The sequence below is a fragment of the Accipiter gentilis genome, chromosome 18, assembly GCF_929443795.1.
Source record: "Accipiter gentilis chromosome 18, bAccGen1.1, whole genome shotgun sequence".
NCBI lineage: Eukaryota > Metazoa > Chordata > Aves > Accipitriformes > Accipitridae > Astur > Astur gentilis.
In genome coordinates this window covers 5,156,490-5,173,096 of record NC_064897.1, presented here as the reverse complement: position 1 = coordinate 5,173,096, position 16,607 = coordinate 5,156,490, and the positions used below count along the sequence as shown (strand labels likewise).

General features: G+C 38.4%; 1 protein-coding gene across 2 annotated transcripts; it reads left to right on the top strand.

Moving 5' to 3' along the window:
- The first annotated feature begins 1,710 nt into the window (after positions 1-1,710).
- On the top strand, positions 1,711-10,648 carry MANSC4 (MANSC domain containing 4). Of its 2 annotated transcripts, XM_049822364.1 has the most exons (5): positions 1,711-1,759; positions 1,904-2,048; positions 4,787-5,195; positions 8,307-8,441; positions 9,433-10,648. In XM_049822364.1, exons 3-5 carry the CDS (start codon positions 4,967-4,969, stop codon positions 10,119-10,121), a joined length of 1,053 nt encoding a protein of 350 aa, XP_049678321.1. In that variant the 5' UTR covers positions 1,711-1,759; positions 1,904-2,048; positions 4,787-4,966; the 3' UTR covers positions 10,122-10,648. The 2 variants fall into 2 exon arrangements, with proteins under 2 accessions (XP_049678321.1, XP_049678322.1); XM_049822365.1 differs by having other exon boundaries at positions 1,752-2,048.
- Positions 10,649-16,607: the final 5,959 nt, after the last annotated feature.

The following is a 16,607-nucleotide window of genomic DNA, read 5'->3' as shown; positions in this document are numbered from 1 at the left end:
ACAGATTCCAGCCTTCGTGCAGAGGTTTTACCAGAATTAGACTGAAGCCAAGCTCTGAGAGAATCTCAAGGCCTGGCAGCCCCTTTGAAACAAAGATTTTAAAAAATGGTTTGCATAAAGTCCCAGGAACAGAAACTGTAATATTTCACCTCTTTTTACCATGTTGCTGGGGATGGGGCTGAAACCAGAATCTTGGACCCAACTGGCACAAACCTTGCAGAAGGTCAGATTCATTAAAAATTTGATATATTGCTCCAAACCAAAATCTGACCACTAATAGCTGTTTTTGACAAAACAGTTCTCTCAAAAAATGCTGTTTCGTTGGACTTAAGACATTTTGCAAAAATGTTTTGATTTCAAGGAAATTTTAAAGGAGAAGAAAAGTGAGCACAGTATTTCAATAACATCAGAAAGATTTGCTTTGATATTTTTTTCAAAGTACTTACATTTCATTATTTCATGATTCATTACATTAGCCTTTTGTAATTTTTATACTATTACAGAGTAACAGTGACATATTCTGGCATTATCAAACTACTTAGCTTAGGTAAAATTTTGACCTTGAAACTACTGTAATAAAAGGAAAACACATGCACGTATCTAAGAAAACTGAGATAAAGACAATTTCCAGACAGGCCGGCAATTCAATTTATTCACACGGAGCCCAACACAGGCACAGAGCTCCAGTGACTTCAGCAGAGATTATTAGGGCTGACATTGCGGGGGATTATGCTGCACATTTGATTAAATAAGCATACTGATGTTCAAAGGAGGACATAGGCAGGTTCATACCTCACCTGGGGAACTGCAGGCTTTGGTCTCGGTTCTCAGCCGGTAGTTGTCATCTTTCAACTGCTCTGTCACGGACAACCTAAAACAGAGACGATTTAAGCTAACGTGTTCGACTTTAACTGTAGCAGAGAAGAAGTGCTTTGCACAGTTAGCACTGGTCTCTTCCCATGCCTGAGACAGGCTGGGTCTGTGCTAGCAGCAATCGTTTGCTGCGTGCGTCTGCATCATCACGGCAGCATCGAGGAGCGTTGCATTGCTGCATCGGAGCCCCAGGGGGTATCTCTCACTTCTCTCCTATAACCTACTTGGGAAAGGGAAGATGCAGACAGGAGGCCCAAGTGTCCTCTCTTGTCTAGTCTGCATTTACATGAAGCATGTGTCCCTCTGATCATACTGGCTTAACCACCACTGATGGAGCAGAAGAAAGGAGAAACTATCAAAGACGGGCACTAGCCTCGACTGGGACACGGCAACTAACGCCACTGTCTCCCATAGCTGTTAAAACAGCACAAATGCCTAAGCTTCGGCTTGAGCCAGGGCATTGACTGTCCTTCCCCATTAGGGCTGAGAGGGGACTTCAGGACATTCATTCAGCAGAGAAGGACGGGACAATAACGGCGTGGACAACAGATGACCCATGAACAAAGCCAGTGTGCAGTGTGGTTTTAGATGCACCCTGACTACAGGATCAAAGCCTTGGCATTTTCAGTCCTTTTCAGGAATGCTTTCCTGTACTCTATAGATCCTCTTTCTGGTCTTTCCGTATTCTGAGTACTAGAACCATATATTCCATATAAGCTAAATATAATTCCAAATGTCAATATATATCTGTTACTTTATAGGGTAAAAGTGTCTGCTTTTGTTTGTATTTGGCAAAAAAAGAGTTAATGCCTGATGATGAATCCTTTGTGCTAGGAAGCTCTTGGATTGTGCCATTACCACTGCCAGCCCAGGTGGAAAACCTCAGGTACTGTTTCTGTTTATAAGAAAAATCGTTAAAAAGATCATTCTCTTCCTTTGTGGCAGATACATTTATATCTCTTCTACTGAAAGGACCGCAAAGACATCCATGTTCTCACAGAAAACAGGCAACTGCCTTTTTGTTTTCCAGGAAGAAATTTGAGAAGACCGATGAACAGAATTACTGAATAACATGAAGTGCTGGTCTGATACTGGCCAGAGACTCCTTACTAACAGTGAAAGTCTCTCAATCCCTCCTTGCAGAGCACATGGAACAGTCGGTCACTGGTTTGCAGGTAAGACTCGGGTATTTCCTTCTTGCAAAATGTTTGTGATTTAAAACCTCAGCATTAAATTTTATATATGCATTTCCCATAGAAAAGTCAAAGTGAAATTATGGGGAGGCTGGCAGAAGACTCTGAAATTTAATAGACAGAACTTTTCAGTTTTTAAAGGAAATTGCCTAAAGCAGCCATTTCCCTACTTATTTCAGTCTTTTTATATTTCATTAAATAAAAAAGTTTCCCTGAAGCTATTCCAGGTCTTATAATTTATTCAGAAACAGAGAAGGGAGAAAGAATGACAAGTAATGAGAAGGAAAAAAATGCTGCTTGTTTGAAGCACGCAGCAGAACAGAATAAAAACATGAAGGTACTCAGAGTAGCAACGTGTCTATTGGCAAAATATCCATTGAATATACATTAAATATACATTGAAAATACATAGATCTGTACACAACAGGGCTGGTTACCCAAGCCTATTTTTGCAAATACATAAATATTAGGCACAGTGAGTACTCTCACTTACTGTGTTTGGAGACTGCCTCAATGGAAGTAACAGGTACTTGAGATTTTGTTACTTTTTTCAAAACATGATGCCAGAGAAAGACTTACTGAATGGTCTGAAAGACATTTAGATGCTCAGTCACGTTCACATCCCATCTCACACTTTATCTTAATGTCTGGACAGAGCTCCACTGAAATCAAAGAAATCATATGGCATTTCAGGTCCATCTAACTGAAACAGGTCACAGGGCTAGTCCTTTATTATTACTTTTTTTTCCTGAAAGGAAGAAGTAAACATACATGTTATCTACACACATACCTTGCAAGGCATCAAACATGAGACAGTTTCTTTATCTACAGACATAATCTGTATGTAACTACAAATACATATACCATCAAAGCTACCTATTACATCTAATTTTTTGCTCGTGCAAATAGTTCTATTTATATAAATGGACTAAAGACACATTCAGCTTTACCCGATATAAATATTTGGTTTGTATCAGTTTCATCTCCTTGTTAAATGCTTCCCCGAGTTATTCAGAATATTCTAGATTTCTCTTCTTGGAGATGTGGGAAGAGTAGGAGTGAGGAAAGTAATCAGGAATCAACATTTTTGCATGCAAGTCTTACAGAAAGCTGAATTTGGGAATTTGGAAACCTGAAACAAAAATTTTAGAAAAATACACTGTCAATAGTGCTTGTGGCAATAGTAGATAAATGCCTAAAAACATCCCAGTCCACTGAATGCAAACTAACAGGTGTACGGAAACATATTTAAGGTTTTAAGAAGTGATTTTCACAGACATTAAAATAAAAATAAAGCACATCAAACCACCAAAACTAAATAAAACAACACAAGTACCAAGAGCTGGTTTTCAGGACAGAGGCTTAAAGAATTACCCACTTACACTCTTCCTTACAATTTAATTCACGTATTCCCCACAACAGACATGCAGTCTGCACAAAAACAGACATATATTTGGAATCCTCCTTATTATAGACAGTAGTTCCACTGAATAAATAAATGCCTTGGTCTTGCTATTGGATCAACAGAAGTTAACCTACTCTGAGCTTTACTACTTTCTAAGGAACTCTGTGTGGAACAAAATGGTATACGTGTTGGCTCATTTCCAAACTTGGGGGCCTTGTTTTGCAAAATAAACACCAGCTATAATGACTAAAGAATTCAAATGAGTTTGAGGCTCCCCTCCGGCCCCCCATGTAACCGATCTGTACTTTATATAGAACAGGGGAAATTCCTTGATTCTAATCTTAAAGGAAAAAAATGCAGTCTAAAATATTTTTATATATTCAACACACAATTTTTATAGCAGTCAACCACATTTCTACCTAGCTCTCTCAACATCACTATGTAGTCCATTGAGTTTAAATCAACTCATGTATTGTAATATTTTAAAGCCTTTCTGTATGAAAGGCATACAGAAGTGGGAATCTTGCATACAGAAGTGGGAATCAGGGATGAAACTGGGTCCTTTTAAGAAACAAAACACTTGGGAGTTTCAGGTTTCAGACCAGGTGCTTGAAAAATTGCCTCCCTATATGCCAACTCTGTTTTCTTTCTTTAAGTCTCACAGGCCTTTTCCAATGCTTAAACATAAGCAGAAAAACCCATACAGACTGGTCAATATTCTTAAACTTATTAGGGGCAGGACTGTGATTACCTGTCTGGTCCAGAGATGAATGCAGGTTACAGCCTTCTCCAGTCATATTCATCTATTTCTAGATCTTTGCAAATAAAATGGTATTATTCTTGCAACCAAAACAGAGTAGGGAAGGGGAACAAATTTCCACCTCTGGCTAGCAGACAGAATTAGGTAATTCAGTTTGTTAGTAAAGAAGGAAACGATATTTGCAGCCTCCAGATAATTAAAAAAGTGTTAAGAAACTAAACTGAGCTGTTTCTACTGTGTTGAGTGTAATATCGTGCCTGAACAAAGTGGCAGACCTACCCGCTCTCAAGTGACTGTACTGCATACTTTCAGAGCTGAGGTGAAACAATATGCTGAGTTTACCATTATTCACCACAGGTTAAGGCTGTCTGCCTAGTTTGGTCTTAGAAGGACAAGAGACACAAACTGGGGACCAAAGAAACAAGTTCTCTGAATGACTAAAACCTACCTGTGCCTTTTGTCCTTCAGAAACTGTCTCCAAATGATCAAGTTAGAGAACAGCAGCAATAACTATTATAATTGTATGTAGCTCCTAAACCAGCTGCTTCCTTCCAGCAGCTGCCCAACGAGCATCATGGGAATTGTTTGGAAAAAACATCCCCTGACCCATGTCCCTGGCAGAATTGGCAGTATCCTCACCACTCAAGAGATTGTCTCTTAAAATGCTGGTCCAAACGTTAGTGCATCCATCCATGGAGGAGAAAGCGTGCTGATTAAGCCCATTACATTGAAGAAATGGTTCTGCTGGTGGCAGTAGCTGAAGTGCTGTTGGTTCTGTGTTTGGCTGTGGAGTTGGACTCTCTCTGCTCACCCACTACCTTTTACAAGAACTGCTGGATCCGACGCTTCCCAGGTCTTCTGATTGACCTGCGGGAATCACAGAAGAGGGGAGCCCAGGTGCTGAAGATTTATGCAGAAGTCTCACCCCAACAGTGCAGCAGAACCTGCTGCCTTCTGAGGAATGGTGAGTGTTTATTACCAAGATCGTGGCATACATTAAAATTTATATCACAACATTTGAGGAAAAACATTTTGGGTAATTTTTATCTAAACATTCGTTTACTTGAAGAAGAAATAATGAAAAAAAAACCACCAAAAAAGAAAACCAAGGGTGCATGTATTTTTTTGAGGCAGGAAAGCAGAGGCAAATTGTAACTGTTCTCCCACCGTCAGTCCCATAGAAAGAAATCTGATAATCTGAATTTTTTAGAAGACTACACTAGAAACACATGAAAATCTGAAAGTCTGCTTTGAAATTTTAGATCTCTGTTACAAAGCTTGAGGGCAATGCCAACATTAAAACAGTAACTCTTCAGGAGCCATCACCATCTACTCCTGTAGAGAAAAAACAGTGACACTGATTCCAACAGGACTCTTCTTCATGGAGTATACTACTAGACTAGGACGTGGTGAGGGGTAAGGGGAGGGAACACACAATTTGTCCTTCTCTGAAACACAAGAATATTCATTTTCTTGGAGAGAGCACTCTCTTGCTCTGTGTTTATGCCATGTTTCTGGTGCAACCCAGGTATAATAACGTTAATATGAACAATAAAATTAGAGCAATAAGTAATAGCAGTTATTCAGCTGGCAACCCCTTTTCCCTAGCCTTGTAAACTCAGACTCAGAATAAAAATAAAAAAAATCATTGCTTTTCTTAAGCCCAAGACCATACTTTCTCTGTATCACACTGCATTGGTCCACTGTAGGAGTATATTTTAGGAGTGTGCATGAAGTGTGTGTCTGTGGTGCCTAAATTTGACCACAAAACTCAAAAGACTTGAAAGGTTTTTGGATATGGAGGATGAAAGTGAGGTACCAGTTACGAAAAGCAGTCAATATAAATTTTGATGAAATTTTGAATTACGAGCAAAAATATGACCTTGACAACTGCCAGCTGCATTCCTGGGAAGAGTCAACTTATGTCTTAAATTCTATGAGGAAAAAACAATTTTGACAAAATCCAGAACATTGTATACCTGGGTCTGAAGGCAAGGGTACATACTGCTACATGTGATGCAAATGAAGAACAGTTTTCTGTTGGAAGAAAAATCATCGATATGAAGAAATATCTGAAAATTGTGATATTTCAAACAATGACTTCAATAATACCACATTGTTAATGTTTGCAGACTGTTTAAGAGCCCCTGAACAAAAAGCAAGTATTACATAGATATTTCACAGAAATATTTGAAGGGCTTTTTCTTTTAGACTGTTATCTTATGCTAAAAATGATGCAAAATGTTTACTGATGCCTAGAAATATTTCTATATTCAGAATTATTTTCTTAAAAACAGTCACTGGATTTTAAATTCCTTTATCTGTAGAAGCCAATGGTTTTTATCTCTCACCTGTTGAAATGCCTGTAGTTCACAGGAAATATATATCAAAATAGTTATGTACTGGCTAAATATGCTTCTCTAGCACTACAAAATGTTTCTAATCTTTTAAAGAACAATGTAAACCAATTGGTATATAATAAAGCCAGAGCTTTCTATAATCCCTATAAGATTATCATTCTGTCTTCCACAAGTTATGTTCTTCTATTGCTTTGATAATCATAACCTTCTTTGTACCAGTCTCACTTTCATAAATATCTACTCTAAGCTCAAGGTCCTATGACATAGAACTGGAAACTGATGAAGCCTAATTAGAGGTAGATATAGGACATGAAAATTACATTAGTGAAAGAAAAATCGCTGATTATTATCTTTGATTAATCGTATACATTTTTTGAAAATACTTCGCTCTTAGGGCAGGTAAGTGCATTATGACTGAAACCCCCCACATTTTCAAGGTGTGTGTTTACTGTGTTAAATCTATGATGCAGTATTGAGGCTACTAGATGAAAAAATACAAATAATACAGAAAAGACAGTAAGCTCAGGTTTAGTCTATTTTCTTTCTTTTCTCATTTGTACAGAGGTTAGGGATTTTTTTTAGTTACACATAAAATGGAAAAAGTTGCATGACTTTTTCTGTTATACATTGCAGAAGCATTACAAATTATTTTCATTACTTACACATGTGAGGAAAATGTTCAGAATAAATATCTAAATAAATAGAAGACATTTATAAAGCCCTGTCCTGCCAATACATTTTTAATTGCAGGTAGCCGTATTAGTTCAGGTATGGAGGCTACATTCAAGGCAGGTAAAATGAAATAAATAAAACCCCCAACACTTTGTACGACTAAACCAAAAACTAACATTGATCCTGTTCCAAGCACACTGATGTAATAAAATAAAATTAACTTTTGACTTGATATTTTGACTTAAGATTTTGATGTACTGTAAGACTCTGAAAGAAGAATCTTTCCTGCTTTTTATATAGTGTGACTCTAATCATAAGTATTTTAGCATATATTTTCAATCTATATCTTAAAACATTAGGATTTGTACATCATATAATTTGAAAATTGGGTTTCAGCGACAAGTTGTTCAGGCATTTTTTCATTATTACTTTAGCCCTGATTTCTGATGTGGGAAGATAAAACTGAACCTCCAAACATAAATGAAGAATTGTCTAAACTGCTCTATTCACAGAAATACAATAGTCCAAAGGCAAACAGAGAAAACAAATGGGAACTGGCAGCAGGGCAGGATGTCATTTACTTATTGTAGTTCAGGATGTTTTTTAATGGTCTGGGTGAAATGAGCGGTTGCAGTCCAGTTTCAAACAGACAGGTATATTGCACAAAAGAAAACACTTTAAAGCTGCCTTCCTTGATAGCTTTACTTTTAGAAATGGTCCACTCACTGCATGAGAGACATGAAGGCAGGCAACTGGTAGGGGGACTACAAGATAAAGCATATAATTTTATTTAATCAGATACATTTAGAATTCAGATGGCTATTTGATTCCTTTTCTCCAGATGTAAAATAAGAATATAATTATAAGTAGTTCTGCTTTTCTGGCTGGATACTTAATTAGTTTACATGATAATCAGAGAACCACAGATTTAAAGTACTATGGAGCTGCCCAATATTAATGATCTTCTGATGTTAAATAATATAATAACATGCAAAATGCAATGGTCATTATGCTGATAAGCTCAACTTCTTTTTGTCTTACAGTTTCCTGCAATCTAGCAGTGTTCTACCACGGAGCCATTCATGAGAATATGAATTGCCTGCACATGTCTTGCCCAGCATTAGAAAGCTGCATATTAAAGGCTAGAATCAATGTCATTTTGTACAACATCACAACAGGTAATTAAACATTTCACTTATAAAGGCTGAAAACATAGCAACTATAGGAAACATTAAAATTATACTAGGTCAGTTGCTGTGCTGGAACATCATCTGAAGTAACATGCAATGCAAAAAAAGCGTAAGACTTCTTTCCTTATTCATTAATGTACCTACTTCTGAGAATACTCCCTCCCTTTCTTCCATTCAATACATGAGAAAGGACCTTGAAGATACATCCTGCTCTCAAGAGTCATGCTCCAAGTACCTAATCGATACTATGCTTGGGGAAAATACCATACCAGATCTGACAGACCGAGAGGCGAAGCTGCCACTGCTCCATGACCCCAGATCCAACCAGTAGCAAGGCTGAAAGTGTATTCCCATTAGGTACATGCACGAAGAGCACACATACCTACCACAAGTATGCATATATACACAGCCAGCCACACAGGTAACCCAGACAAATGCATAAAGCAGACACACCAACACAGGTAGAACCAAGAGCCTCATCCTGCTTTTTCTGGCTGCACACGATGGAGATCTGCTAGCGAAAATATATATACACACCTATGTACAACATGAATCCCCCCAGCTGGGCTCAGATACTTGGTCTGCCCAGCCTGGACCCCAGTCTCCCCAGTTGCTGTCACCCAGATGTCCGAGCCCCCGAGGGTGCAGCCCCCCTCCAGTTGCCGGTGCAGACTGTCACTCACACACACAGCCCCCGTTTGTCAGGACTCCCCTACTCCCCAGTAGCCTAGATCCCCCCCTTTCCTCACCTTTGGTTCCTTCCCTAAGCATCCCATAGTAAGTCCTGTGCAATCCCTAAATGCACTTCCATTGCATCCCATGAAGTGTCCCATAACCCTAGGCAGTGACACCCCCAGTCCAAAAGGTGTTGATGGGTATTATTTGGGCTCCCTGACCTGCCGTTGTCTCCATGTGCTCCTTTTGTGGGTGCGCAGATGAGCTTTTATCGCATAAACTAACATTGTTTATGATTTAATAGGGATTGATCCGGATCTTCTTATTTTTGAAAAACTGACATCCAAAGAGCCAAATACTCACTCCACACCAAGTAAATACGAAAGTCAAAACAGCACAAAGTCCACCGAGTGGGAAAGATGCCAGCATCATAATGCCACGTCGAGCTCTCTTCTGCTCCAAGCTCCCTCTTCTACCACCAGCCACAGCTTAACAGCAAACACTTACACCTCCAGCACAAGCCTGACGGCCCAAAAACCTGAGGTTACTACTTATTCCAGGGCAGAAACTTTTCCACTAGATGATTATTTTGCTAAGAGGACATGCACAACTTCAGTAAGCGCTATGTCAACCACCAGCTCAGACAAGAAGGCTGCACACTCAACTTTGATATCAAAGTCTGACGAGGTATTATCCCATATGCCCACTCCTCCTCGCCTGAACAGCAGTAAGCAACACTTAAATGAAACCAAAGGCTACAGTGGTAGGAATTATACTTCGGATAACGAGGTACCTGCTTGGGAAGCTGCAGCTTTGGGTGTCTGGTTGATTCCTGTTGTTTTTTGCTCTTCTCTCATCTTCCTTTGCTGTTGTACTGTTGCTTTCACAGCAGGGCGTTGCAGCAATAGGAGAGGTCAGTATAAGCCGATAAGGAGAAGAGCAGCAATGTCGAGACAATTCATAAAATATACTGCTGTCAAAGGTGATCTGTAAAATACTGTCACCATCCTTACTGGGGAACAAATAGCTTTTTCAAAATTATTCATATATACCAACTTATTTCTTTTACAAAAACAAAGATAATTTTTTCACTGATGGTTTCAGAATCTTTCAGTTGTAATTCAATTCTTGACAGATGAAACACAATTCCCCTGTCTCTTTAGGTAAGAAGTACACACTCATAGCTCCCACTGCATGCTCAGAGGTGTTCGAGCACATTTTGGTTCAAAATCCGACCCAGACTAATGCCTAACAAACAGTATACACTTTCCCTAAATTAAGAGAGCAGATTCACTGCAGCTGTACGTACCCTCTCCCCTGACTTTGAACTAACCTGAGAAATTAAGTATAAGTGTAATCAGTAAAACTGACCAAAGTTCTATAGTATCATAAAACCATTAAACCCTAATCATCCTTTAATTGCCTCAGATCTCATTTTTTCTATAAAAACTATCAATTTTTTCTCCAAGTTCTATATTTACCTTTTTTCCTCATTTATCCCTAATATAGAGACAAAACAATTTTAGCCAGCACTCTTTACTCCTTCAAAGAAAAACGCCAAAAAGAACCCAAATCCCCAAAACTACTGAATTCCATAAACTCATACCCAAACAATTGATCATTCAATCTTTATGCTTTACTTTTACCCCACTTCTCACTTCTGGTAAGAAGAAGCACCCTCAGACTTCAACTGATTTTGTAACGTTACTTGCTCTGCAGTGCATTGACAAATCCATTCTGTTATTGACTAAGGAAAAGACAAATGTAGCTAACATTTGCTCATGCCTTGCAATTAGCATCAGTCTGTGTTGTCCACCTTGACTTGCTTTTCCTTGCCTACTTGTATTTATCATTTACATCATTAGCTTTTTAAAATAGGGACAGTCATTTAATGTATGTTGCACAGGAATACACAAAATGTTTTGAAATCTCTGTAAATTACCTTTATAATAAACCCCTCTTTTTTGGTTCCTCATCCTGTAATACTCTATTCGTAAAATTGCTCCTCCTGAATATAAGTCAAACAACTAGATCAACAAGGTAGCAAGGTATTTCCTTGCCTTATCTTACTTAGGAAGTTTGCTTAGCAAAGCAAACATTTTCAACAGTAACCAGGATTGTTCTTCCTCTTTTAAACTTGTCGACATCTCAGAGTTTCTCACTTTCTTCACCTGCTGTAAGAAGTTTCTACTTCCCAGACAAGTGTAAACGTTATAAAAGGAAACAATAAAAAATAGAACCGATTTTCATGTCTATGTGGCAGTAAATTATTTTAAAACTAGTAAGATTCATGCAATATTCAAAGACTGCAGTGATGAGGTTGTAAGGCCACATGAATACCTCATTACAGTTGAGCAGGTTGGTTTCAGAGGAAAAGACCTAAAATTATATTTCAGCCCACAGTGATCAGCACTGTAGCTTAGAAAACTGAAGTTAAAAATCCCTTTGTTTATATTATTTGATTGACCTTGTATGCTAATTTATATGTAATAGAAGAGGGACTGACACAGGATGAGAACGTTTTAAAGGAGTGGGGTTATTTCATCAGTTGAAATAATACAAAAAATCCTTCTATTTTAGCTAGAAAAATCAGGTATGAATTGTTTTTAAAGGCAGTTCTATGCTTATATGTAAAGTGATACAAACTCTGGAGATGTGCCCACTGCATGATGCACTTGTAAATTTGAACAAGCTGACTTTTATCATCAAATTGTACTTTCTTAATTCATCATGGGGCTGAATCTAGCACATAGTTTAACTATCACTAAAAATTTCAACTAAGAGTGATGAGACCCCAAGGGCTCTTCTGAGTTAGAGGAAGCTGACAGGTGTTCTTTTCCAGGTTTTTAACACTGAAAGGAAAAGAACTAGCAGAAAGGAACCAACATACTCTATATTGTATCAAAGGATGAATACAGCGACATTGTAAATAATGAACGTATGTCTCATCATCTTAGGGTAATCTTCATGGATCTGACCCCGAAACAGAAAAGTCTCAGGTCTGACTCATTTCATTAGGAAACAAAGGCACACATATATGAGAGGAGAAACTCAGTTCCTCATCCTGTAGATTACTGCGATGTGCTTTATATCCTTTCTCCACAACTTACACTGGAAATGGTGATGTGCACCAAGACTGTCAGTACACTCTTTTTTAGACTAGGAGCTGCAGACCATGTGGTTCAGGATTCTCTTTGTACAGTGCTCTACCAACCATTCTCTGTCAAATTCTGAAGGAAATGTTCATGGCTCAGTGAACCACCTTTCCGTTAAAGACACAAGCATTTATAAATTCTTAACCAGAAAATGAGATTTTTCAAAGTTCATGTTTTGATGTCTACCACAGATAACGGTCAGATGCTTCATACATCATGACAACCTGATCAAATACATTAAATAAACTGATTAACCACATGCTCCAAGTCAACTTGCACCAATTTCATTGTCCTCAAGTCTTCAGTATCCATTCTTATCCTGACTCTTCTTCCTATTCAGGCTGGGCTGCTACCTAAATGCCCCACAAAACATCTGCTGACAGTCTGCAGTGCTGCTAACTCAATAGTGCTTGGCCTCTTCCAGCTTGTTTAACTCTTCCTTTGCTGTAAATGATCCTCCACAGCAGCTTGATTCAAGAAGAAAAGCTAGTCATAGGGGATAGGTACTACTATTAGATTTATTATTTTTAAAAGGGAAATCAACTCCTGAAAAAGTGAAAACTTGCTATTCTTACACCAGGGATGTTGTATACCTACAAATGCAAAGACTAGCAAAGAAATCCTTTCACTAGACAAGATACACTCCAACACGCCAGAAACACAAATCTCTGCAAGGCGGCATTAGTTTTACTAGAAAGAAGTCATAGGTAATATACTACTTGCTTTCAAACAGGTGGTTTTTTCACCTCCTTTTACCCTCAGAAGAATAACTTCTATCTGACCATTGATCAGTTGTGTGATCTGCAGCAAGTCACAGTCATCCCTGGTGTCCATGGTTTCTTCATCTCCAGATTAGTGACTGTATAATGCACTTAATAGCACCTTGATGCTCCTCTGATACTTACCCTCAATATTATATTCTGTAGAATCATATAATGGAGCTAGGACCTCAATACTCACCAGAAAAAGAAAATGAGACAAAAGTGAAAATTTCTGTGTGTCCCACACACACATGCTTCTGGGGCAGGATGGAATGACTAAAACATACGAGATTATGTTCTGAAAAGTTTTCTAGGTTTGTTGGCATATAGAGAAAAAAATAGGCAGGAAAAGGGTTACATAAAGCACAGTAGCAGGATTATTTTATTACAGACTAGGAGAGCCACAAGACAATAAATACATAGATTTTAAGTATGAGGGAAAACAAGAAATGGGTAGAAAGATAGTTTGTCCAGACAACACATCCCTTTTTAGGCACTGTCCCTTTATCCCTTACTTGTGCTTGTAGCAATGTTATGCATGAAAATAGGGCAAAAAGTGTCAACTCCAACCAGGAGTACAAATTAGTTCCCTGAAGACCATGAGATTATCTGTAGGGGTTTACCAACTCTTCACACACAGCCAGTCACAGTCAGGGCTTAAGGCTTGCTGAAGTTACAAGTAGTTGTAACATCTACTCTCCTTGCCAAAGACTAAATTATGTCTCTGTACAGGCCTTCTTGTCTAATCTAAGCAAGAGATTATGCCTAGTATCCGACAGCCCTTTTTTAAAGGGCCAAAATGTGATAGAACATAGACAAACAACCTCAAGAAACTAGCAACACTTTGAACATCTCACTGCACAACTCCTAGCACACTGTTTACTAAGGACATCTTATGCCAGTGATTACAGTAGTTTCTAGATGCAAAAAATTAGCCCAAATGCTGACAAAGCCAGTTCTTTTCCAGTTTGAGCAAGCACTAGATCTCAACCTTTCTTTGGAATGTTTATATGGGAGATAAAAGAAACGTTAGTCTCCTCAATAGCACCAGCAAAACTATGCATCGCAGCTATTCCAGATGGCCAAGAACTTAATTCATGTGAGGTCTTTTCCCATTGGAGATGATGGCTTATTTTTCCTTGCTGTAAGGAACTTACTTTTCCAGTTTGCGGGGGCAAGTGTTTGGATTTGAAATGAGACATCTGCTACTTGGAGGTTAGAACAGTGACCGCAAAGCAGCACATACAGTAGTAGTCTTCCTGCTCAAGTTTCAATTTGTGATGGACAGGGTTGCCTGAGGTCAGGGCTGTCATGAACCAGCTCAATGTTCCTCTTGGCCAGTAAACACCAGTAAAAGAATTACCTATGGAAACAGTCAATGCCTCTAGATACTATGTGTGGTTTTTTGCTCCTCCTTCCTTTCAAATTTATGCACTGGGGGGCCTAGCCTGCTTTTTGATTTAAGTATTATCTACCTACATTTCTCAGTAACACGAGCACTTTCATGTAACAAGAAAGTACATACACGCAGGTATGGATAGAGGGATACACACCTTAGAGGCATGCATTTACATTATGATGCACATGATATATTAATAAGTGACCATTGCTACAGATACACTTATTACTCAGCCATACAGTTGCTTAACCTGTAAGTCTATTACTCTTTAACTCTTCACAGTTTTTAAACTTCAGTGCAGGTTTCCAATGACATGGTCTGCAAGAGTATTATACAGGAAAATAGAGATGCGTAGCTTAGTTCATAAAAACATGTGCTATATTATACATCATCAAGGTTGGGAAGACTTCCACTGGAGTTAACATCCCACTGTTCTAGGTATTCTACATAATCACAGAGAAATACTGCCACCCTCAAACACAAACAGTTTAGAGGGGTAAACAGAAAAACGGAAAGAGAAACATCCAAGATGACAAAGAGCTCAAAATACAACCCAGGCTACCTTTGATCCAGTCCACTGCATTACACAAGTTCTGTACTGTAACATATAAACCATTACTAAAAGATCACAAGTGTAACTCTGAATTTTATATTGCATTTGATTCTAGCAGCTTGATTTGGCACTTACAGTATTAAAAAGGCTTTTAATTTTGCTCGCATGTTTCTTAGCAAGGAGAGGACATGAAGACGACATTGAAAACCAAGGTTGGAGGTCAATCTTGCAGATTTCTAAGACCAGCTGGCCAAGTGTTCTATAGCCATAGGGTCATTAAGCCAGATACTACTGGAAAATCGATATCTTTGACAATTAATTCCTGATGGTAAATGTTGGATGTGGTTAAGGAACACACTGAATTAGTCCCACCATTGTTCTTTGCCAGTAGGTATAACCTATTGTTGGTAGAGACATCCGAGTGTCCTGGCACTCAGGAGACAGCAACCTTTTATCCTGCCTGTATTTCTTGAAACATTTATAGAATGTATATGAGCTAGGCTTGAACATTTCAGAGGGAACGCTAGAAGCCTGTGCATTTTAGGTTTTCCATGAATTAGCTGTGAAGCTAATGAAATGCTAACAAAATTAAATGAAAAAATCAATTTCCCTTGCTGTGCTGTTCTTTCTACCAGCCATTATTATTAGTTAAGTCAAATTGCTATTTTAACTACAACTTTCATACAGAGTTCTGCTTAGGTCCATTTAAAGTCTATGAAGAGCAAAGGAAAATTGAGTTGTCCTCTGTTGCAGAGAGGATTTTATCAGGTGCTCATACGTCCTGAGTACATAAGGACAACTTTATGGAGAAAAGCAAGCTTATGGGGTTTTGGATTTCTTAAAACATTTAAGGGCATTACTCATGACAGTCTGGTACAAGACACGCCACTGCAAGAAGAAGTTAGTTACATATGCTTGCTAGTACACCAGTCAGTATGCAAGCACTGACAAAGCTAATTAAGGAAACAAATTTTTCTTGTGTACATACTAGAACCAAATTGCCTTTGGCATAAAGCCAGGCACAACTCCACCATCCATACCACTCTGAGTCAAATTGCAGTTGCTTCCTCAGCAATTTTGGTTTCACAGCTGTTCAAAAAAAGATTAGGAATTAGAGATATACTATTTCAAATGAGAATTTTAAACATTATCCTCATTATCCCTGACTAAAGGAACAATCTGACAACAGCTAAAACTTACCCCATATTAAGCTTCTGCTAAAACTTCATATTAATACAAATCTAAAAGGAAGGACCACTAAATAACCAAGTTGTTAAGTGCAAAATTGGAATTATAGGCCAAGCATTTTCAATCTTAGCTACAGCTCTGGCAACTTCTCATAGGGAGTAAAAAGCTGTATTAAACTCAGTCTCCTCCATAAGAGAACAGTCCCTACCTAAGAAGAATACTTCCAAAACTGACAATGTTTTAGAAATGGGAATACATAAACCCTTTGGCTGTATGCAAACACAAAACAATGAGAAATCCTAGCAGTCAGCGAGTCAAGCCACATAGGACACCCTGCAGAAATCAATTCCCTTCAGTTGTCAATGTCCTTATTCTTATGCTGCTGCTTCTCAACAAGTTGCTGGCAGGGCCACATGCTAGGTT